This window comes from Athene cunicularia, assembly GCF_003259725.1.
Source record: "Athene cunicularia isolate RWA chromosome 2 unlocalized genomic scaffold, athCun1 chr2_part1, whole genome shotgun sequence".
NCBI classification, from domain to species: domain Eukaryota; kingdom Metazoa; phylum Chordata; class Aves; order Strigiformes; family Strigidae; genus Athene; species Athene cunicularia.
This window is the reverse complement of record NW_020799095.1, coordinates 83,238,110-83,261,875: the sequence shown is the minus strand read 5'-3', so window position 1 is coordinate 83,261,875 and position 23,766 is coordinate 83,238,110. Positions and strand designations below refer to the sequence as shown.

General features: G+C 40.8%; 1 protein-coding gene across 2 annotated transcripts in view; it reads left to right on the top strand.

Moving 5' to 3' along the window:
• Positions 1–23,766, top strand: part of EPB41L4B (erythrocyte membrane protein band 4.1 like 4B) — a 130,057-nt gene that overhangs the window by 94,970 nt on the left and 11,321 nt on the right. For both annotated transcript variants that reach the window (XM_026843117.1, XM_026843116.1), the window contains exons 20-21: positions 4,097–4,235; positions 4,678–4,755. In XM_026843117.1, coding sequence (XP_026698918.1) covers positions 4,097–4,235; positions 4,678–4,755 — 217 coding nt within the window. The remainder of the gene's footprint in view (positions 1–4,096; positions 4,236–4,677; positions 4,756–23,766) is intronic.

Below are 23,766 nucleotides of genomic sequence, written 5' to 3'. Positions count from 1 at the left end.
CCTATGCAGTTGCTAACCCTCAGAATTGCAGGCCCTCTGCCTTTTTATGAGCTTATAGGTTAGGAATTAAAAACCTCTTTTCCACATGAAATGTCAAAGACCTGATGTGAGCTGGAGCAAGCTGCTCTGTTTGCTTCATTACAACTCCATTTGCAAAATAAGGAAAGCAGTCCTTAGTTGTTGAGTGGTCAAGCTGTGCTGTCAGCCATTCTGTCTCAGAAAGTGCACCTTCTCTCTCTCCCTTTCTCTCTGTGATTTTGTCACATGCAGAAATTGCTGAGCCTGCTACAACCAGCAAAGTTAAGTCTCTTAGTCCTGGCAAGAGTGATCTGTGCCTATAGGGCTTTGGTATGCCATTTATACATAATTCATCCAATTTAAGAGTCTCTGGAGATGTGAGGTACTGAAGAGATGTGGAAATCAGTTTTTTGTTTTGTCCTTCATATGAAAGGACAGACAAGGGCATCATAAACTTAGTACAAGAACACCAATGCCATAAGGAAGAAAAAAATATGTATGCTTCCTATGTGGAATGGCAACTGTTAGTCCCTCCAGCAGCTGAACATCCTAGTGTCACTAAATATACAGCAACATTAACAAGAGCTTTCCTTCTCTCCAAAAAGATTCTAACAAATATCAATATGTAGTTATTTTCTGCCTCACTATTAAAAATACTGACTTTTGTTATGGAAAAAAAGTAGCAATCTACATCATCAAAACTGAAAGATTTAGGAGAAGAAACAGAAGAATGAATCAAATTGAAATTAGGAAGAAAATGAGCAATTAGCCAAATTGGTATTTGTCCAAGAGACCAAGGCTGACCTATGGGAACACACAGCCACAGCTTGGTCAGCAGGCCATATAACATGCTCCCTTTTACTATGATACATCAACCTGCATGGTTTGAAAATGAGATAGGAGATGGGAATTGACAACTCAAGCTGGGGAGAGAACCCAGCTTCTCTTACTGCTTGCTAATCCTGAAGGTAATGTGTGACAGGGAACTCGGCAGCATTTCGTAGGAGCAGTTTCTCAAGGCCTGAATGAAGCCTGCTCACTCACTCTGCCTAGCATAGCTCAGATGGCAGTGTGCTTTTCTCAAACGAAAAACCACTTCCACTACCTCTTTTTCTACAGGCGAGGGGAAGGAAATCTCCTGCGTATTTCAAGATGGATCTGATTTTTCAGATACTTATGTAATGCAGGGTCTTGTAGATAGCAGTCAGCAAAGCAAAAGGCTGTGACACTGAGAGGACCAACTAACTATCTGATGCTCTTCATATGGCAGGTAATGATTGGGATGTGGTGGCTGATCCTATTCTTTGAACACACTGATGTGTAAGGTCAGGCAAGAAATTCATGTCCTAGTGCAGGTACAGTCACAGGTTTTGTTCACATACTTGGAAAAGTTTTTGATTTAAGTTTTACCCTAAACAGGTTGTTAAACTTAGTCCTCAAATGCTGCTACAAGGCAAACAAAAAAGAGCAATTCTGATGTAAAGGATACCTTAGTGATGTTATGTGTGCAGAAGCAGATTTCCCATGGGACCATCAAAGTAAGGTAGTAGGATAAGTTGGTGATAAAAGATAGTAAGGCTGGTGAGAAATCAGTTTTTTAGAATCTGGGTGAAAAAATTTGCTCTAGGGTAGGTTAGGGTTGGAGAGGGTGTGTTTACTAATAAACAGAAGGTGACAACCAAAGGAGAGGTGTAGGTAATAGGACACAGAATAATGAAAATAGGTACCTCAAGGGGTCATCCCTGAAGCAGTAGTAGGATCGGCTATTACAAGATCATTCTTCTCTGAGACAGTATTTAGCTAATCTGTTCTTAAAGAGAAAAAAACGTGTCTTTGGGCTAGAGACCATGCACCTCCCTTTTCTATACATGAACAGTCAGCCAGTCTCCCAGACCTTCTGAGCACGTGCAGACTGCATAGCCCTGCACCTGAGAATGTCACTGAGAAAAGGAGAAGAGGGTAAATGAAAATGAGTGAGAGCTTGTCCTAGAGAGAAGGGAAAGGATGCCAGGGGCCATTGGGAGTAACACTAGCATGGAGAATTCAGGAGTGTCTGGGAAGAGCAGAACTTGGAAAGGCACGAGCTGAAGTGACAAACAGTGTAGTGAGAGGCAAGTGGAATAGAAAGGAGACCAGAGACAGGATCATGTGGTGGAAAAGGGAAACATAGAGGGAAGCAACATTTAAACAGCATTTTTTTTTTTTAAATGTATTTAGGAGTGAATTCTTAGTTTTTGATTGGTGAGTTTTTGAGGAACCAGTTTTGAGCATGTATTGTCCCCATGTGGATTTTCAGTTGTCCAGTGTTAGGCATAAAGAACAAACAGCACATAATCACTTCTAACCACAGGTGTCACCTATGCTATGGCCATGTCTAGTTTTTTTTTTTTTTTTTTTTTTTTTTTTTTGTAGACCCAAATTCTATTAAATTTAAATTATCTTGTGTCTGGAATGCAAATATGGGAAATTCAAAGAGATAATGAAGGAGTATTGTGAAAAGAATGCAGTGAAGAAGGCCAATTCTCAGTCTTACAGCTAGTGTGCTAATAGCTTGATGACTAATAAGACTGGACCCTAAACCCTTAGCTTTGGTTCGCAGACACTAAGAAGCCTTTATGAACTGGCAAGTTCACAACAATCTTCTGCTTCCTTGTATGCAACAGAGCAGCTTTACCCAGCAAGGATGGAGAGGGTGCCAGTGTGTCCTGCTGAGAGTGGGGAACAAGGACTGAGAAAATGTCAGCTACATGTTTCTGAAAGAGAGATTAACTAGGTCAACAGCCCAACTCTGGCTTGTTGCATTAATAAAACATCTATTGAACAGGTCCAAAAGATTTTGCATTTTATTTCCAGCATAGAAACAGTGTATTGTACATGCTCTGGTGCTGAATTCTATCCTTACCCAGAAAAAATAAAAAATTAAGCATGAAAAATATAACATTAAACACCATAGCTTTATATCATAATAAAACCCCATTGCTGTCCCCCAAACAACCCACCATAAGGCTGTGTACCCTGTATGTCATAGTTTTGAAGTAGTGGGTTGTCCAGGCATGCTGCCTTCAAGTAGCACCAAATCAAGTACAGTTCTGTTCTGGAAGTGTTTGTCAAACTGGCATGGCAGGCTTCTGTGCACTGTGACTACCTAATTGATAGTTAAAAATTGGTGTTATTTTATGAGCAGAAATAATTTTTGTCATCATTTTTCTGTGTGCTTTAAACTGTCAAGCTGGAGTATTTCCTTTCCACATATCATTCCCAGTAAGAAAGTTTCCATAGGCCAAATTGTGACTCTGTTTACTTTCATGCAATTGCAATTAGAAATTGGAAACATCCTGACTCAGGGCTGACTGATCCCAATGATTTGTAGTCAGTGGGGCTCTACAAAAGTAAATGAAAGTGTAATATTCTTTATTGGCTTTCATTTAGTGGTGACAGTAGGTGAGGTGGAATGAGCTCAGCTTGATGGCCTAGAGTCCAAGGGAAGCATGCAACCTGGTTTTACATAAAATGTTTTCTCTGTAAATGGAATAAATGGGACAGGAAAAAGGTACCCTCACAAGAACGTTCCTAAAGAGCTCCTTTCTGGAGTCAAAGTCCTTTAAAACCAGTTTGAAAACAATAGCACAGACTAGCTGCATAATATATATCAAATCTTCTGTTGGTCTAAAGCCAATGAAATAGTTAGTCCCATGAATGACTATAACCAGATCTGTTCTTATAGCAATACTGCTAGCCTCCATAGAAAAGAATAATCATTAAAGTACAGTAATATCAAATAATTTAATTTATTCATATATACATCCTCCATAGAAACACTACTTGCACATCATACCCATAAGATTTCCATCTGCAGATGAGAGCTACCTGGCCAATCCACTTTTGAGGAATCTTTGAACTGTAAAAATTCTAATTTACTTGAAAAGTTAGCTCCATTACAGATGGAAGAGTAAATTGAACTTCACTCCAAAGCACTACAGCTGACACACAGGTTACCAGTGCCTCCTCCAGCAAAAGTATGGTCAAAGTCTGGTGACATTTTCTAATGAGAAGATCTGTCTGCTTTTATCAACTGCAGTGATGAAGATGACCTTCCTCCAGCACTGGCAGCAGCCGCAGCGGCATCAACACCTGTGTCTTCAGCATCTCCCGGGTCACAGAAAACATGTACACCACAGACATCAGAAGGACAAACACAGGTTTCACCTGGTGGCAAGGTAATATGCAAAGTGATGAGTTTATGTCAGTTTGGAGAGTATATTCAGGAAGGGTGAGAGGGAGTAGCAGATAACTTGTTTTCCTTAGATGGAGTAATTAGGTGTAGTTTTTAATGCAGAATTGCAGTGATATGTTTAGCCTTTTGTGTAAGGAAATATTTAGAGACTGGTCCAAGACTCAACTAAAATTAGTAATAGTTTTTCATCAGCATTAGGGAGCAGTGGATCAGGATTAAATTAATATTTACCTTGATTTCAAAGGTGCATAATTTTGTTGTCTGTCTTTCCCGAGTAGCCATCCTTAAAAAACATGGTGTGAAATTTGAAATCCATTTGGCAAGCTGTCCTTTAAGGAATTAAAAAAAACCACCCCAGCAAACAAACAACAGAATTATAGAAAGAAATTTTTTTTTTCAATGTTGCATTTCTTCTTTGCCTTTAGAGTTCCACAGATGCTGGAAGTACATTTGCTTTGGAACCAGGTGACCTCCTGATGGATTTCACAGAGGCCACACCTATGGTAAATTGTTTCAGTTTGCAACCAGGAAAATGTAAAAGTTTTCAGTAATCTGTTTGCAGCTAAAATGAATGGGATACTAAGCAGCATGTTGGATAGTGCACAGGAATAAAGTAAGTTTCCTTGATATTCAGTGATCCTGAGCATCTGCCAAACTCAGCTCAGCATCTCTGAAAATCAGCCCATATCAACAAATATTATGGCTGATCTTCTGAATGCAATTTTTTATTTGTGAATGACTTCTCTTTTCTCTCTTCTACCTGGGTATCTTTACACCTTGCTGCACTGGTTTCATGAGCTTCTTTGTCCCTATAACATAGATTCCTAATGTGATCATAGATGTGCTTTGGGGCATTTTCTGAAAAGTCCATTCTTCTCCCTACAAGTTTTGTTCAGACCTTACCCAATAGCCAATCCAAGGATGTGTACCTGCACTTTCATGTTTCATTAGCAGAGTGCTTGCTTCACGTTAAGGCAAAATAGTCTATAACATGTTGATTATTAACATCTGGTTTTGGAGGTATGTGCTTTGTATTTTTGCTTAAAAGCCAAGGAGAGATGCTGGTCCCATGGAAGTCAAAATGCCTCTTGACTTCAGTGATCTTGGGCTTTCATCTCAGATTCCCAGCAGACTACCTGAAGGATCACAGTATGATCCTTAACTTTCTCCAAGTCATCTTGCTTTGCGAATAGCTCTAATGCCAGATAGCAACTCTGCTGTCCAAAGACATTTTTGCTGTATTCTAGAGACCATGTTTAAAGCTTATAAAAAGCATATCAGAGGCAGCACTGAATTTCTGGCACAAACATTTTTGTATTTTTACTTCTGTCCTGGGCACTGCTTTCACTACATGGTCAGGTCCTAGTTTACAGTATTGGAAAGGTGATGTGGGGATGTACCTTTTGCTTCACTGCTTGTGTCCTGTTACCACTGGTTGAAAGATGTGGCTGCCCCTGCAAGTCTGATGAAGTGAAGGCTTATCCCTTCTAGGCTTCTCTCTGCTTGCAAAAGGGATGTGACTGTTCAGGCATGGCTCTTTTGGCTTCAGAGACACATTGAGATGGATGTGGGATGTACTATGCCTAGAGACTTGCTGCTGTGGACAGGAAGACAGTTTTGGTGCAGGGGGCTGGGCAGGAGCTAGGGAGCAGCTGTGACTGGTATACTGCAGTTTGGTTATGGACCCCAGCCCTAGAAGGATAGAGAGATCTGCAAAGCCATTCTCTTACGCAGTTTCAAGTCTGTGGAATTGTTTCTTTGCAAAGACCTAGGAGGTACCTGTTCGTCCCTCTATAACTTCAGAGGGTTCAATAAGCACATTCTTCACCTTCCATCAAAGTTGTATGGGCACCCACCCTGTTCCTGCTGACAACCTTCTTATCTTTGCCCTTCAGCTAACCAGTCAGCTGACCAGTCTTTGTGCCACAGGACTTATAGTGCAGATGTTGAATCTCTGAACTGCAGCAAATTGAAATTTAAGGGGCCTTCTAGCTTCTTGAGCCCCGGGGTCTCCTTGGTAGCAGAACTGTTCCAGCACTAGCAGCTACTCAGTGCTTACTGCTCCTACATCCACCATATAGGAGGGACCTGCTTTTGCACCTCAAAATACCATTGCAGACTGAGGAGTGTCTTTGGAAATGAGAAGGTTTACCTGGAACGTCCTTCAAATGCCGGGTGATGAAACTATCCCGTTCCAGAAAGTACCAGGGAGAGATGTATTTAATCTGAACACACACCCCACCCTACATTTCTGGGGGAAGGGAAAATGAGAAGCGTGCAAAGTAAACAGAAAGAGATACAGCATTCTGCAGCCTTAGTCTGTAGTTTGGGTTGACAAGGCACAGGTGGACAGAAACTGAAACTACCTGAAAAGAGTTTGTAGTGAGTTAGATGTTGGTCTCTTCCCAAGTTACAAGTGACAGGACAAGAGGAAATGGCCTCAAGGTGCACCAGTGAAGATTTAGATTGAATATTAGGAAGAATTTCTTCAGTGAAAGGATTATCTAGCACTGGAACAAGCTGCCCTTGGAAGTGGTTGAGTCACCATCCCTGGAGGTATTTAAAATACTGTAGATGTGTTGCTTAGGAACATTGTTTAGTGTTAGGACTGGACTTGGCAGTGTTAGGTTAACAGTTGGACTCGATGATCTTAAGAGTCTTTTCTAACCTAAATGATTCTACCATTCTGTATAGGTTAGATTGTCTTCTGTATTAATAACATGTTTGTGGCTAAACTGTAAGTAATTATCCTTTGGAGTTACTAATAGATTTCTTATTCTAAAAAACACTACACCATATCTTACTGTATTAATCAGAAATTTTAAAAAATGAGTCATGGAGACTTCAGCAACTGACCTGCTCTACAGAACATAGGTTTGGTTTTTGTTTCCATTTAATAGAAATCAGCATTATACACTTTTCCTTTTTTCAGAGGAGGATACAGGTTTTCCCCAAATATTTCACCCAACCATGCTTTCCCCTTTCCTACCCCACCATCTGCTGACATAATTTATCACGCTGTATGTTCATAAACTGACCTTCCATGACTTTCTTGGTTTTAATATTTCAGAGAACGTGTACTGCACAGCATCAGTCAGCCCTCTTTGTTTTGTTTAACATCCATAAAGGTCAGCTTGTTCTCTACAGAGCAGTTATTGTTTACAGACCTTTCTCTGCAGTTTCACTGGCTACAGGCTGCTCTCAATTGAGATTTGAATGAAAAGTTTACTCTTCAGGGGGAGAGGCTCCAAACAAAAGCAAGCTAAGTGGAAATGCATAACTTTGAGCCAGTCTGATTATTTAATAATTCTGTTGTGATAACATGTGCTGTCATTTGAGGGTCAAGATCATGTACAGCTTAGCATCGTGTTACTGTCAAGTCAGTGGTATTGTGCTGGTTTGGCACACTATGACCTGGCTCTTGGGAAGATGCTTGTTAATTGCACCCATTTGTTCCACATTCAGTGACAGGTACAGTGTCTAAAGGGGTCATTCATGCTGCCTGATTTGGGGTATTTGTCTCAGGTGATAGGGTTGGAAATTCAGGTTCTTACATAGTCAGGGGGTTTCATGAAGAGGGGCATTAAAGCAGCTGTCTTCTCTTTGTTGTCTGGACTAGAAGACCTAAACTGGACACCTAAAATTAACTTTTTTTTTTATTTTGGCCACGATATATGCTGCCAAACTTGCCCAGTTCACTAGAGAGCTGTTAATTTGAAGCAGTTTCATACATCATTCCTTCTCTTCTATAGCATTAGTGGTAGAGAGTGATTAATAGTCACTGATTCAGCTGCATGATCTTCGTTGTTCAGTGTCTAATCATTGATGCTACTTGATGGCCTTGGGTTTTATCCATGTTTTGCTGCTGTTGCTCATACAGTGGAAGCTTTAATACATGCTGAGAGCTACAGTTAGAAGCAGAGCTCACAAAACCAAATTAACTTATAAAAATGGAAGTATTAGTGAATAGATTGGATTAATAGAATTCATCCAGCCTGCCATGCAGAGATCAGAGCAGTCAAATTTGTCTACTTGGTCAGCTTGGAGGAGCTACTGGGATATATACAAGAACCAGCTGAGCTCTGATGGTCACTTAGTCATCAATACTTAGACTGCCAGTAACAGCAAGGCAAGTACAAGGCAGACTAATTTCAGGAAACCATTTTGTGGGAGAAATAATGTACATTTTCTAATGCAGATTGCCTAGAATGGGAAGTATCCTTTTGTGCTCTGCACTCCTCCAGCTATGCATTTTATACACACTTCTATTAATTTTTCAAGTAAATCCTACAATTAATTGACCACAATGCATTACTTGCTGTCCTTAAAATCATTGTAATGTGCAGAAGAAGATCCCTGTCTTTTTATCCCACTCCATTGTGACTTTGAGCATGGTACCTGGCTTGTATGTAAACAAGATTCAATCCCTCCTGCTTCTGTGTTCTGCCCCCTCACCCCGCCTCATGTTTCTAGCTTGTACAGAACTGGAAATCAAAACTTGAGCTTCAAACTGCTCTGGTCCATCTTACAATCATTATGATTTGTGACATGGGTATGAATGCAGAGCTTTCTTGTTTAATTACAGAAAGCTCAGTCCTAAGACCCTGAATGAATGTAACAGCTGCTACAGCATGCTGACAAATACCTTCTCAACCAAGAGAGAAAGACAGCGTGCGCAAATTTTGGTTTGACCTAGTGGAGTAGGACAAAAGAAGTAAGAATGAAAAGTTTTATATACAAAATGTTGCTATTCCTAAACTTAGAAGGTGGATGGACTAGGACTAAATCATGATCACCTCTGAAGAGATAACTGAGAGCACTGTTTTACAGCTAGCTATATACTTGCAAACTATAGGTGTTCTTATTTCATGCTGTACCAAGTGAATAAATTTCTAGAGCATCACCTGCCATCTATTGGTGGAAAACAGGAAGCAGAAAATAATCTGCCTTTTCAAAACTTGAGATACAACATTTAAGAGGTATAAATTATTGGTATGATAGTATTAAAAAAAATGGGTTTCAGTGTAAAAGCAGATATTTTGATGTAGGATGAGTTGGAAATAAACATTTCTATTTCAATAATAGCATTACTAGTGTATCGCAATCCTATTAATTAAAAGTGATCTCACTGAGACTGAAAGAATACAGAATTTGATGCTTTAGCATCTACCAGTTTGGAAACAAAGTTAAGGTAACCAGATCAAAAGCCAGTCGTCTCAGGGTGAAGTTGTGAGAAGTATTAGTATCTTAATGGAGGTGATAAAAGATCCTTGAAAACTCTTAGTAGATAGTCATAGTGAGCGAGGGGAATACAGGAGAAGGAGTAAAGAATCTTTTCATTCTGCTTCCTTTTAACATTTAACATCCCTTTGTTATATTGATAAATAAGAGTTGATTGGATTTTTAGTTGCTAAATTTTTATGACAATTTTGCAATAAGTTAAATAGCAAAGTGGGAAATGAGTTCATTATTTCTTGCCTTTATTTTGAAGAATGTTTCACTTAATGTGCAAAGCAATTTTTCACTGAAGGACAGGCAAACATATCAAACTCTAATACCTCCATAACCAGTCCTTTTGGCATTGAATTCTATAGAAAAGCGGCTATAATGTGATTCTAGACTAATATTTGATAAGAACATTAGATAGCGTGTATCTACCATCTAAGTGGCTGAAAGTATAGATCAAGTATCTTTGCATGCCCCAGAGATCCTTAAAACATCACAGAGACAAATATATAAATGCTTTATTTATGGTGAACTACATACTGATGATAAAATAGGTCTTCTCAAAAAAAACTTATGAAGGCTGTGTGATATATTTCAGAATTAGAAGCTTTCTACTTTTATATCTTAATAAAAAAAAAAATTCTTAGTACAAGATGAATTGGAAGCAATAACTATGACCTGGATTCAAAGGAGAATGTCCAAAAATGCTATTTTCCAAGCCAGATTCTCAATTAACTGTATTTGCACATTCAAACTTACATGTAGTGGCCAGTTATGAGCAAAAGTACTTGCACAAAGAAGCAGTTTGTCTGTTATACATATGGATAAGAAACAGTTAGTAAGGAACATGTCAAATGTACATTTATTCCCAATTTCCAGTTCATGCCGATTATCTCCATATTAAACTAAGAAAAAACAAAGAGCAGCAATTGCTAAAGCAAACAACTTTAATACAAAAAACTTGTAGCAACAGACAATAAATCTAGTTCTATATGAACTCAAGGAATACTCTAAATGTACTGATATTGCAAAGGACCATTTTTTCTGCTGCAAGAAAAGTGCATCAGCTAGATAAGAGCACAATTCGAAGGGGTGCACTGTAATATCCAGTCAAATTGAGTATGAGGCATTTGACTGGGGGGTTGCAGAAAGTGCTCAGAGCTGTGTGCCGTGCAAGAGTCCTGGGAGCACACAGTTTGAATCAAGCAAATGCAAATCGCCTGAGCATCATTTAGGTTATAGAAAGCATGCTAATAACTAGAGGAGGCACTTAACACATTTAAAAACAATCATGGCACTTGGACAGGCAGAATAATGGGTGAATACATTTTGTATACTAAAAGATGAACTGTAAACATCTAGATTTACTTTTTATTTTGCCTCTACTTTAAGTGATCTGAATTAATTGGCTTAATGAATGTTTTTCCCCATTATCTGTATGCCGAGCAGAAGAACAACTAGGTGCACTCTGTAAATGTATGACAGATGATTCAACATTTCCCTATTTCTTTAACTAATTGAAAGCAAATTCTGCAAGAAGTAAAAAGATCCACAAGGTGAAGTCCATCATTGACTTTGCACCACTGGACACCGTGATAAATTGGATATGACGTGTACATGAGCAAGAAAAGGTACCAGAAAGGCGAAGGTGTTAAGTGGAAAAAAGTGCAGGCATGTGATGCTGCACTGTGCCTACTTTGTATCTTCTAACTCACTGCATTTAAATAATGAATGGCCCACTGTCTAACTTTTTATAAAACTTGAGATGAAGCTAAGGGTAGAATGTCAGAAAGTAGTTTGGATCAAGCTTTTCCCTGGAGAGGTGATAAATTCTGCCACGTAGAATTATTTTTAGCCACCTCTGTACATTTTAAGATGCTGTCTTGACCATCCTCTGGCATTCCATCTGCCTGCCCCATGCCTGTAGAAATTATAAAATAAGAAAATGCCTAGCCATAAATCTGGTTTCTACTAGATCATGAAAGCAGAGCTGGTCCTGGAACTTAAAACTTTGGCTAGACTCCATCATAGCAGGCCTGCCACATGGTGGGAGCTCATTTGAGAAGACATTTACAGCAGATGATTCTACCACCTGTGTGCCTGCAGGGAGATACAGTCAGGATGTTAGCTTAGAGAACTGCTAGTGCTCTGTAACTAAAATCTACGAGATTGTTGTATGGTGGCAGGATGTTTGCTATGCCTGTACAGCGGGTGGTTGGATGGCCATTTACAGACTTGCTTATGAAGCTGGAGGATTGTGGTTGTGGTGTCACAGCTGTACAGACAGGTCTTTCTGTACATGGGTGCTGGATGGTTTAATCTGTCCCAGATTCCTTAGTGTTCAGATCTAGCTGAACACTAACCCCATAAACAAAAATATTTAGCTTTAGGTCAAATCATCTGTGAAACCCTGTGGTACTCCAGATGGGACTACTGTGGCAGTTGAAGTAACTTTGGGTTGGATCAATTTATGAGGGGGAGTCTAGGATGTGCTTGACTGCAGTAACATTGACTTGAGGCCAACTGAGAAGCAAGGTCCTAGGGAGACTGCTCCCTAATGATGCAGAGCATCTGAAACTGCCAAACACCATAGACAAGGCAGTGCAAGACTTCGTGTGCTTCTTTGTGTAATTAGTACAACAACCATCTTTAGTCCAAAGCTTTTCTAAGTGTCTCTGGAGTGATACAGATTGCCATCATCTCAGCAGTTGTTAGGAAAGTCAGAAAACTTGAGGATCATAAACGTTATTGTAGCTTTAAAAGAAAAAAAAATAATTTAAACGCTACCTGCAAGCACTTTCTCCTGCCTCCTCCTCAAAAATGTGATCATTCTGTGACAGTAGCAGCTTTCTCCTTGGCTTGAAATCAACATCAGAGTAAGTGAAGGGGGTCAAGTAAATGCAAGCAAACATATTTTAAACTGGGTGACATCTACCTCCTGCTGCAAGCTGAGAAGGCAAATCTTTAGCAAATCTTTTAGAACCTGCATATTGTTGTAAATCAGGTCCGATATATTCAATCATAATTTTGCTCAATATCCTTTTTTTATTTCAGATTACTGCTTTATTTCTCAAGTGAATGTGTTTCATGTCCCTAGCAGCAGTAAGCAGGTATAACATCTGCCTAAGAAGAATAAAAGTGAACAATAGACTGGGCTTTTCAGGCATAGAGGATCAACTTTTAGATGTACTGGCTGAGTCTGCTTTTCCACTCTACAGTAATCCATGTAATAGAAAAGTGTTCAGCTTCTGTGCAAAAGCATACTTGAAATTAGGTGTATCATTTTGTGTTTGCTCTCAGTGAGACAAGTATAGTGATGAAGTTATTATGTCTCAAAGTCTTTTGATAAAGGCATATTAATCACCTTTCCTTTGGCCTGAGAAGTACATAATTCCTTTTTTCTCAGCAGCTGTGAAGTTCATAATCTCTCTTCCTCACTGTGATTAGTGACAATTGCATTTAGACTCCAGTGAGTATCTATTGTGTGTTTGTTTTCTTTCCAACCCACTAATGAATTGATATATGTGTAATTCTAATTCACATTTTTCCAGTGTGATAACAAGTGTGATGCTAGCTGCTTGGCTGTTCTGTGGAATTTCAATTGAATGCCTCCAAGCTCCAACAGAAATTGGAAACATCTGCTTTCTGAGCTGTTTTTTGACTGGCTGGGTGACTCAACTTGTAAAACCAGCAAAAAGAGCAAGCAAACTTTCTTTTTTATTTGCCATTCAATTGAATAATCAGAACTGATAGGAAATCTTTTTTCTTCTTTCTTCCTCTTTAATTAAAGTAAAATCTGATTGTCTACATTTTCTTTCAAAAGCTTGTATTTTGGAAAACTCCCTGAACCAAATGTCGGAGAGTGGTAAGAAGGGTAGAGAGAAGGATTGGGCCAGTTTGAGATGTTTGCATTTTGGCAGTTGTGAAGTGTTTCAATTTCAAGTAATGTTTGTTAGTTAATTTCAATGAAATCATGTTTCCAAGCAAAACATAATTTCTAAATTAGGCACTAAAAATCTCTCTGACAAAATGCTGAGTGAAACCATTTCAAAATATATTTTTTTTATATTTTTTTAAGTGTAGAGAAAATTGAATCAGCACCAATTCTTTTGTAACACATTCAGTTTGAATAAATAGGCATTTTCTGATGAGAATTCCTAAGCAGTTCCAGTAGCAGTCTCATCTGATGAACCACAAGTGGTACCTAAGTGACCAGGGATTTTCTCTCGTGGCTTATCCTACTGATTTGTCCTCTGCTTTTTACTGTTATTCACAACAGTGGGAAAATCCCCTACCAAGGCATAATATCTGTTTAATTTTTTTTAGTCTGTCTACGAGCAAACAAAACCAAAACAGAGATCCAGTCATTGGCATATGAGATTTACATCAGGACACATCTTTTGCTTTGACTTTGTACAGAGCCTAGTACAAGTCTTATAACTCAGAGGAATTGCAATAGTAGAAATAACCAGTAAGTAGAACTGATAAATTGAAGTTTGCATAAATCTCAGTCTCTGGTAATTCCACAGTTTTTGTGCATTGTCTGAACTATTGTATATCACAGAGGGGAAAATTGTGATTAAATTGTAGGAAGGAAGAAAACATGAGTTGGTTAGTTCCAGCTAATCAACTATAATGGTAACTGGATTGAAAACCCTGAACTCAATAGAAAGGGTCCTTTTCTGTTCATTACCCTGTATCACCTTCTGTTAAACAAAATGCTAAACTCTTTTGGGCTGACAAAATTTTTACAGAGATAGATGTCCTGTACATCCAATTTAAACCTGATGACTAGAAAACAGTTCTTGCATACTTCTTGGAGTTATTCTTTGGAACTTGGCCACAAAATTGGTTGATTGATAACCAGCTGAACAGGAGCCAGCAGTGTGCCCAGGTGGCCAAGAAGGCCAATGGCATCCTGGCTTGTGTCAGCAATAGCGTGGCCAGCAGGGACAGGGAAGGGATCTGACCCCTGTACTCGGCACTGGTGAGGCCGCCCCTCGATTCCTGTGTTCAGTTTTGGGCCCCTCACTCCAAAAAGGACATGGAATGACTCGAGCGTGTCCAGAGAAGGGCAACGGAGCTGGTGCAGGGTCTGGAGCACAGGTCGTACGAGGAGCGGCTGAGGGAACTGGGGGTGTTTAGTCTGGAGGAGAGGAGGCTGAGGGGAGACCTCATCGCCCTCTACAGCTACCTGAAAGGAGGTTGCAGAGAGATGGGGATGAGTCTCTTTAACCAAGTAACAATTGATAGGACAAGAGGGAATGGCCTCAAGTTGCACCAGAGAAGGTTTAGACTGGATATTAGGAAGCATTTCTTTACAGAACATGTTGTTGGGCATTGGAATGGGCTGCCCAGGGAGGTGGTGGAGTCCCCATCCCTGGAGGTGTTTCAGAGTCGGGTTGACATAGCGCTGAGGAATCTGGTGTAGTTGGGAACTGTCAGTGTTAGGTCAATGGTTGGACTGCATGATCTTCAAGGTCTTTTCCAACCTAGATGATTCTGTGAAAATCATAGCTACGGAAGAACTGCGGATTTACGGCTTTCTTATGGCATGATATTCATCTCATGTTTGGCAACCCATGACCAACCCCCTCCAACCCTCTAGGAGAAACAGCCAGTGAAGCTCTACAAAAGTCATTTAGCAAGTTACTGTCATTTATTGTTGCTCTGCCAAAAAGTTGGCTAGTCTTGCAAATGCTCTGATGCTGTGGAATGTCACCTGGCTACTGCTGGCAAAGTGCCAGATACTACCAGGATGGATTTTGATGAAGGAGCTGTCCATGCCATCTGGCACACACACCAAGCCATGTGCACATGCTCTGCTGAAAACCCTGTTGGCAGTGCTAGAAATGGGAAATCATGTGCCAAGTACAGTGGGCTTCTGACCACCTGAATTTGTGCACAATTTGGCACTTGTCTCATGCTGCATCTGAGTTGAGCAAACTGTCAAAATCAATAACCATGAAGCTCAAGTGCTCACATCCAGATAGAGTCCATGTGTTTGCATCAGTGGCTGAGCTGCCCAGACTTTGTTCCATTCAAAATGTCTGTGGTCAGCAGAGCCCATGTTTGTGTGTGCCTCTAGAGTGATCTTGTCCTTCAGATCTCTTCTGTCTTGCTGCTTAGTGGTTTGGAAAAAAGGATTGAAGAAATTGTGCTTTCTCCTTTCTCCCTCACCAGGAACAGGGACACTGAGGCAGTGTGGGTAAAGTAATTTCTTCACATCTACAGTATGGCTGAAGTGGGCATATGCTCGTAGAAAGCACACTCAAAAAGGAGCAGGCACAGGATTAAAAAACAAAACAAAACACAAACCCCAACAATAAATCAGAATGACATTCCCCCCCGCCAAGAAAACAGGGTATCCTGGATCTTAACCTTCATCTATCCCAGGGCTCTTGGGGAGAACGTTAAAAGCAATCACTGTAAGCCCCCTCATTGTTCTCCAGTTATGACAGTGACAGGACCAGTTTCTGCTCCACTTACGTTTTAGAAAGACTTTACGTTTGTTTTTTTTTAATTGAATGAGTTAACTATAGCCTTCCCAGGGACCATAACATCAGCAGAGGTTGCCAGTGTTTTGGCCTTGTCCATCACCACATGATGCTGGGAAGGGGTCTTGGAGGCAGTGGTGCTGGAAACGTGCCTCACAGGAAATCCCCAGCTCCCAGTTTGGCTTCCCACTAAGCTCCTGCTGGGATAGGCAGGAAGTCATTGACTGGGGACCAGGATCTGCCTGTGACATTTTATTAACAGTATATTTCTTCCTCTGAAGAATTGCCACAAGCAGATCTCCAGGAGAGGACTGTCATTGTTTGGCCTCTCTCCCATTTCCCTTTTCTTTTCCTGTTCACTGTAGCATTATAATCTTCTTTAGACACTTTCACAGAGATGTCTTTAATAATGGATCCCCTGGATCCTTTGCCCAGTAAACAAATTATGGGGAAACAGTTCTGCTCAAACGATAGAGCAGCCTTCTGGCATTGAAACTGCTGTCATTCCCTGGCCAAGTAGAAGAGTTTTGTACTTTTCCTCTCAGTCCAAAGGAGAAATTTCTGCTATAATTAAGGGTGGGCGAGTTATGTGCTAATAGCCCTAATTGTTTTGGATTATCCCTTGGCTGGGACTAATCTCTTTAGCTGTGGAACATGCCTGAGTACATTGTCTCAGACTGGGAGACTGGCCCTTAAGGTAGCATCCCAATTTGTTCTTGAAAAGATGGAAATAAGATGAGAAAAGACAATACATTGACTTTAATACTGGATAGCTTTAATGAGGGACTTGACAGACACAGAGGCATCTGATGTGTTTCATGGCACTGAACTGTCAAAGTACTACAATGCAGGTGTTTGAATCTGTAAATGTATATGCCTAATAAGCGGTTGTCTTTCAACACAACAAGATTTTACTTGCAGTTCAAGACAGAAACTTTGTGCTTTTCCAATGCTTGGTGGCTGGTACTATGAATGATTCCATAGCCAAGGGCGTGAGGCTATGAATAAATAGGTTTTTATATGTAACATTTAACAGAAAAGATTTACTAGATATGGGATGGAATTTGTTCATGCATGAATCTTAAACCAAGCAAAACATTGTTCCTTACAGACTTTCAGCTTCTACTCGAGTTGGTCTTATTGATAGGATCTAATAGTTTTGTATCAACTACATTTAAAGAAGCAGTGCTCTGTGTCCATAATGCCAGCCTTTCCAACATGCATACTATGATGGGAAAGGATTGTCGACATATAGAAGCTTAATTCAGAGCAGACTTTTAGAGTAGTGAGACTGGCAAACTGCAGCACAATGCAGCAGCCAGCACTTGTATGTGTATTTGAGAAGATCCTAATCCCTGAGAGGTCATCAAAATTTGTAGGCACATGTGTAGATTAATGCTGCAGTTTGTCACTGGGACTAGTCACATGCTGAAGTTGAAAATACACTTAAGTGTCCTTCTGGATATATACGTAAGTAGTGCACCAGCTTGTAATTTTAAGACTTTTTCTGCAGCTTCACTGACTTTAATCTACCTGTGCTATTCTTTTCCTTTAGAATAATGAGCTGCATAAACTCCTGGGGATTTTGGCGGAGCTCAATAGCCCAGAAAAATAGGGCAGAAAATTAATGCAAAGTATTTCTTACTATCCTGCCATTCAAGGAGACTGTGATTGGTTGCACTTCTAGACATTTAAGGACTTTCAGCCAGCTTTTGCTCTTACACAAGTTAGAGATTGATTACAGTAGAAAGCCAAACTATTTGGTTGTGTTGGACAAGGGTCAGGCAGTGCACTGTTTGCATTAATCATAACTTTTCAATAGAGGAATGTGATCCTGATGCTTTTGAAAAAGCGCAGGTATGTTACGTGGTTGTTAGTCAGCCTTTGTTGGAATGTGCCTGCCTTTGATGTCTCCATGTCAATAAGGCATGGTGAACCAACAGTTATTGGATGATGAGCTGTCAGTGTCTAGGCTTAGAAATAACCGGGTGTGGCTAGTGGTGAGTTTTCATCTGGTACAAAATGCATGTACAGTCTGCTTGCTGGCAGTGAAATCAGGAAATATATAGCTTACCTGGGGCACGCTCAACTACCAGGAACCACAATACTCATCTCCTCCTCTTCATGTTATCCATCTTTAGTGACTTTCTTCTGTGACAACAGCCTCCATCTGCAGAAGACGCCACTTGATTTTGTTGGCTGTGCAAGTGATGTAGGCACCTGGCACTGGATCATCATTGATTTCATTGATAAAGACCAAGGGGCAAAAAAGGTGACTTCGCATATAGCTGTCCTAGTAATGCAACTAACTTTTTCTGCAGCGATGTTGGAGAGCAGTCATATTCAGCGAGTATACCTACTGCTTTTTGTTTGCTTCATTTCTGTGTTTTAAACAAAGACCAAGAAAATGCTGCAATCTTTAGTCTGAATTTTAGCCAAGCATCAGGACTGTGACATCATTTTGCCTTGCCACATTTTCCTCAGGGGATGGTGACTGAGCTGACAGCCCATGCTGAGGTTATGTTCTGCTTAAGCTTGCTCGCCTTCACAGTATCAGCAAGATAGTACTGAAAATCCCTAAGACTGTGAGAGCATGGACATTGTCTTGTTTTGATCACAGCTGAATTGTTCTTATTCTGTATTCCTTTGAAGAATATCTTCTTAAAAATAGTCTCAAGGCAATGCTACATTGTAAAAATGATCCATGACATGCATTCCCTTCCAATGTACTGCAGAGATGCTGGGCTGACTTAGTAACATTACTATCCTCATCCCCTGTCCCCTCCCAATACCTCTGAAATCACTTTGCTCCAAACCCATAATTGCAATCCTTAGACTGAAGATCAACAGAGTGCTCTGTCTTTAAAGGCAGCATAAGAGGAGTACTAGCACCAACACAATTTGCAGGACTGACCTTGCAAATTAGTACAAAAGTTGGCATGAAGATTCAGGATATTATTGGGACATCTTAACTACTGTGTTTTAGGTACACCTGCTTGTAAATAGTATATAGCTTATACTGTAGCCACAAACTACTATGCATTAAGTATCTGTGAAATGCTATAGCTGCAGCAAAGCCAGGCTTCAGCGGAGGCTGAACCTTGTACATCATTCCCGTGAACTCCCTTGGGCATCCATTTGGGAGGCAGATGCCCCTAGAGCACAGCCAAGGAGCCACACAGCCACTTTCTGACAACACCTCTGTGTTATGAAGGCTTGTGCAAAGTCACTGTAAGAGGGAGGAAAATACCTGATGGAGAGAAAAGTATTAGCCCTATAAGCACCCAGTGAGACATCAAGGACGTGGTGCATGTTGCCAGGGCACGTTCCAGGACAGGTGGACTCAGCCTGCAGCAAGGTCCAGAGAAGGGCTGGCGTACATCGGTGAGCAGAGGAATGTCAAGTTCACCATTTGAGGGGACCTCATGACAACTTGGCTCAGCAAGGATACCATGGAATGAACATGACTTTCAAGATGGAGCTTTCTCAGTTTGTCAAAAGAAATAAGTGCTACCTGCAGGGAAGGGAACTCTGTACTGCAGTCCTGCAGTCCTGTGGAAACTCACACCAAGCAGTTAAGTCAGACAAGTGAAACAGTTGGAATCACTTGCTTTGGTTCTTAGATGACAGAGAATGTTATCTGAAGCATTTCCTTGAACTCCAGTCTCCACCATCTCCACCATTATTTGCAAGATGAGCAAGGGAGACCCAAAGACCAGATGGAGCTAGGAGGGAGATTTCACAGTGTTATCTCCCCAGAGGGAGCGACAGTAGGCAGGGAGGTTTTGAACACATAGTGTCTCCCTGGCTTAGCAGCTTGCAGAGAAACTCATCCTCTTCAGAAACTTCACATTTGTTGCCTTAGGGTGTTTTCAATAGTACATTTCTGCAAAAGGGCCCCCCTTCAATGTGGGGGAATTAAATCTGTCTGCTGGCACTGACACCTGGATACCATTTTCAACAAGCAGGAAAAATCCTGCATCCCATGAAAAGAAGGTGGCCTATGATGCAGCGTGCATGGTATTCGCACCGTGTGGTTCATCAAGGCATTTAGTTCACACAGCCTTTTCCAAGACTGATTAGGCAATGGTACTGCTGATTTACATCTCCATCTTGTTGCAAGTTTATTGGACTGCACTGGTTTGGTCTGATTTTTGCCCTGTGCATCCAGGCAGTGATTACACCTGGCTACCTATCATGCTGGTTTCGTTGCCACATGCAAAGGGAGTGAACTGGGGTTGACATTACCTGAGTGATCTATCATTGGAGACAGGAACTACTCCCACTCAAAAGAATTTGTTAGGCCACGGGGGTATTGCATGGTGAAAAATACCAGAAACACTTTGGTTTTACATTTTCCGCCTCATTATTCATTTCAGCCACTGAAGTGGTATGACAGCAGACAAGGAGCTTTACTGAACAACTGCAGAGTCCAGAATGATATCACTGGTTTTGGAAACCAGGTCTAATGGTTAACTGGTGTTCTTAAAGTCACAGTACACGTCAGGACTGGGAAATGCTGATGCAATGTATTCCAGAAGTTTCGGCTGCTGATCTTTTCTAATTTGATAAGCAGAAACAAGTCTCTGTGTTACATGGATGTGATGGTATTTAAATTATAGCATGTATTTCGAAATAAAGCACCACAGACTATTCCTCTGGCTATATGTCTATACTGAGGGACATGTTTATGACACCACTTCAGGTGTTAGCAGCTCTGCTTGTGCTGCAACGCACAGGAATCTAGTGAAGTGTTTGCCCTAAAGTTTGTCTTCCATCTGGCCAGTATACAAAGTGACAGTGTGAACCAACTGAGATCATGCATGTTCTCCATCATGGTATAAAGACCTCCAGTCAAGGTGCATGGGATGGGAGTGAAGTGTTAACAGCAGAAAATGTTACCAGAAAATGTTATCCTTTGTAGATGGAAAATTGTGGCAGGGCTGTGAATATACTGACTACCCCAAATGTAAGAAAACATAACCAAATTAAGCGCACTTTTCCCAAAAGTGGTATTTTTTTGTCACAGCAAGAACATTTGTAATATTCCCTTATGATCGAAATACCAAAAATAGCTATTTTGATATCAATTAACCTGATAAAAGTACTCTGTCTCCCTTCACTTCCATTTGCTTTTATGAGAAAGCTACTGGTTTTTTTTTTATCCTAACCCATCTAAAAGGTGTTTCAGGAAAGTACAGTTGTTTTTACTGAGATTTTAAATTCTATCCAGAAGAACTCTTTGCACAAATGCAAAGAAAAGGGGAGGGTTCTTGTCCCCTTGTCCCTTTTCTTCCTTCACCCTCTTTCGTTCTTCGTTGCAGTATATATATCAAAGAAAATTAGTGCTGTTAATTCTTTCTGTTTGTGGCAAAGATACCTCCAAAATATGTCACCCCAATAGACAGCTAATAATACAACAATAATCTTTGAGTACTAGCAGAAAATTGCACACAGAGGAATAAGATTTGACTCATTTTCCCACAAAATCAATGTGACATATATTGACTGGTTTTCAGATTTTTCTCCTTAAAGATTACTTGACCACTGGACTTTTCCTGAGACTGTACTGATCCTTTTGGTATTATTTTCTTTTTTTTCTTTCTTTTTGTTAAGAGTCAACTGTTCTTTTAAGCTTAGTAAATGTTCGGCTTGCCAAGCTAAATATTCCAGACAAGGAGATATGTGTCCCAAGTAGTTCTGCTATGGTAATACACCCTGACCTTTCAAGCAAGGGGCATTTGAGGTTTGTGAAACAAACCCTCAGCATGTGACATGCAGCTGGCATGCAGAACGCCTTCCCTCCCCTTTCATGTCATGCCCCTGTGAAGTGACGGTTACTTATGGGACCTGACTGAAAGGTTGTTTTATGGTTGCAACTTTGGCGGCAAGGCTGTTTCCACCCCTCCAGAGAGAGCAGGTGTGCTTGAAATCAAGTTTTATACTTAAAAGTCTGTCTACACTGTTATCGAGAGCATAGCTCTGACCTCTTGTTGCTCATCATATTCCTGCAGCCCCTGTGACACTGGTTAGTCCCTTTTGCTCCTGTGGAAGAGCCTGACTGCCAGAATGTGCTCATCTGAGCAGCTCTGCAGTGTGGACACGATTGCTGCTCCACCTGCCACCACAGGAATTTTTGTGCTCAGCTGTAAAATTCCAAACTGTTACTTTTCTTGTTTTGTCTTCTACCAAAGTAGTCAGAATACCTCAGCAGCTGGACTCTAGGCAATCCACGTGCTAGCAGACACTGTGTTTTGCTACATGTGAGCAGCTACAATTCAGCTTCGCAAGACTGCCCTGCACACAGAGCTGCCCACCTCCTCTTCCCTCTTCCTTTTCCCCTCGTGTTTGCAATTCCAGGTACAGTCTGGAAGCTGCTGAAGGTAGCCAAAGGCTGGAGAAACTGCAGGTTTGTGGTCGGTGATGGAGATGGCTCTGCTCTTCTTCCCCTTCATCTGTCCTCAGATGGCATCTTTCAACAGATGCTGCTGCAGCAGGGAGAAGAAAGCACCCAGGAAAAGTTTAGGGTCTGCTTTAAAGGTGTGGTGTATCTTCCTCTTAGGGCAGGGAGAGAGGATGTGTACTGGGTGAGGAATGCATAACATTTAGGTCTTTGCCTTCTGTTCTGGTCATGGAGTTGTTTTGCTTTCAGAGCTACTCTGAGAGTTTTGACTCCATGCAATAAATGCAACTCCAAGACAAGGGTCAAGAAGAGATTCACACATGACACTGCTTTCCCTGTGTAGTAGGGTGGGAATTACAGGGTTTTCTTCCTTTTCCCAGGTGCTGGCAACCGCTGCTGTTGTCAGCACGCTGCTGGCTGTGGCGGACATGCAGGACAGTCAGGCCAAAGTATATTCCAGAGTGAAAAAAACCTTTCAAATTTCCAAATACAGTTTCACATAAACCAGTTGCTTAACTGATGCTTTCCACACTACTGTCTCCTCAGCCTGCATATCTTCAGTCTGAAAAGTATGGTCAAATATATGGAATTTTTCTGCTGTTGCACGGATGAGGATGTTGTACCTACTTCCTACTCAAAGAGCCAAGCCATCAATAGATAAGAACCTCCTGCCAGTGGTGAGGAGACAACAGTGATGTCTCTCTGCTTTGCCTGTGGGAGCTGGCAGCTGATATCTAAGACAGATTAACCATTATTTTTCTGTGTTTTGTTACATAGGCTGGCCTCAGGCACATCCACAAATTGCAGTACTGATTTTGCAAGAGAGTATTCTGCATGACTGTGTGCCGCAGTGCTGTAATCGGGGTTGACTCCTCTTATGAGCCTCTGCTCCCAAATCCCAGTGGGCTCTCAAATACTGTTCTGTGTAATTTTTCTTTTCTGTATTCAGTAACTGCACTTCATTTCCTTAATGAGACCAATCTGCAAAATTTGAGAGATTTTGGCTGTAGAATATCAAACTCATACTGCATATGAGCAACCAACTTCCCATCCCTTTGGCTCAAAGATTGTGTTTGTAATGGAGTGCACTCGTACTTTGTGCTTTAATGTCACATTGTAAACCCTTTGCAACCTGAGAATGACAACCTGGGCTCATGGGTATTTGCTGTCTCTCAAAAGAGTGAGACATGCTACAGCTGTCCATGTTTTGTGTTGACAGACTTGGCTCTGGGTATGACTTAACATAACAAAATTACAAGGAGCTACTGCTTCAATCCAATGAGTAGGTTCAGTCAGCAATCTGGTATTCATACACTTTGCTAACAGACATGAATATAGGACTATAAAAGGAGTGTGAAATTTTCTTTAATATGTTCACATGGAAAATT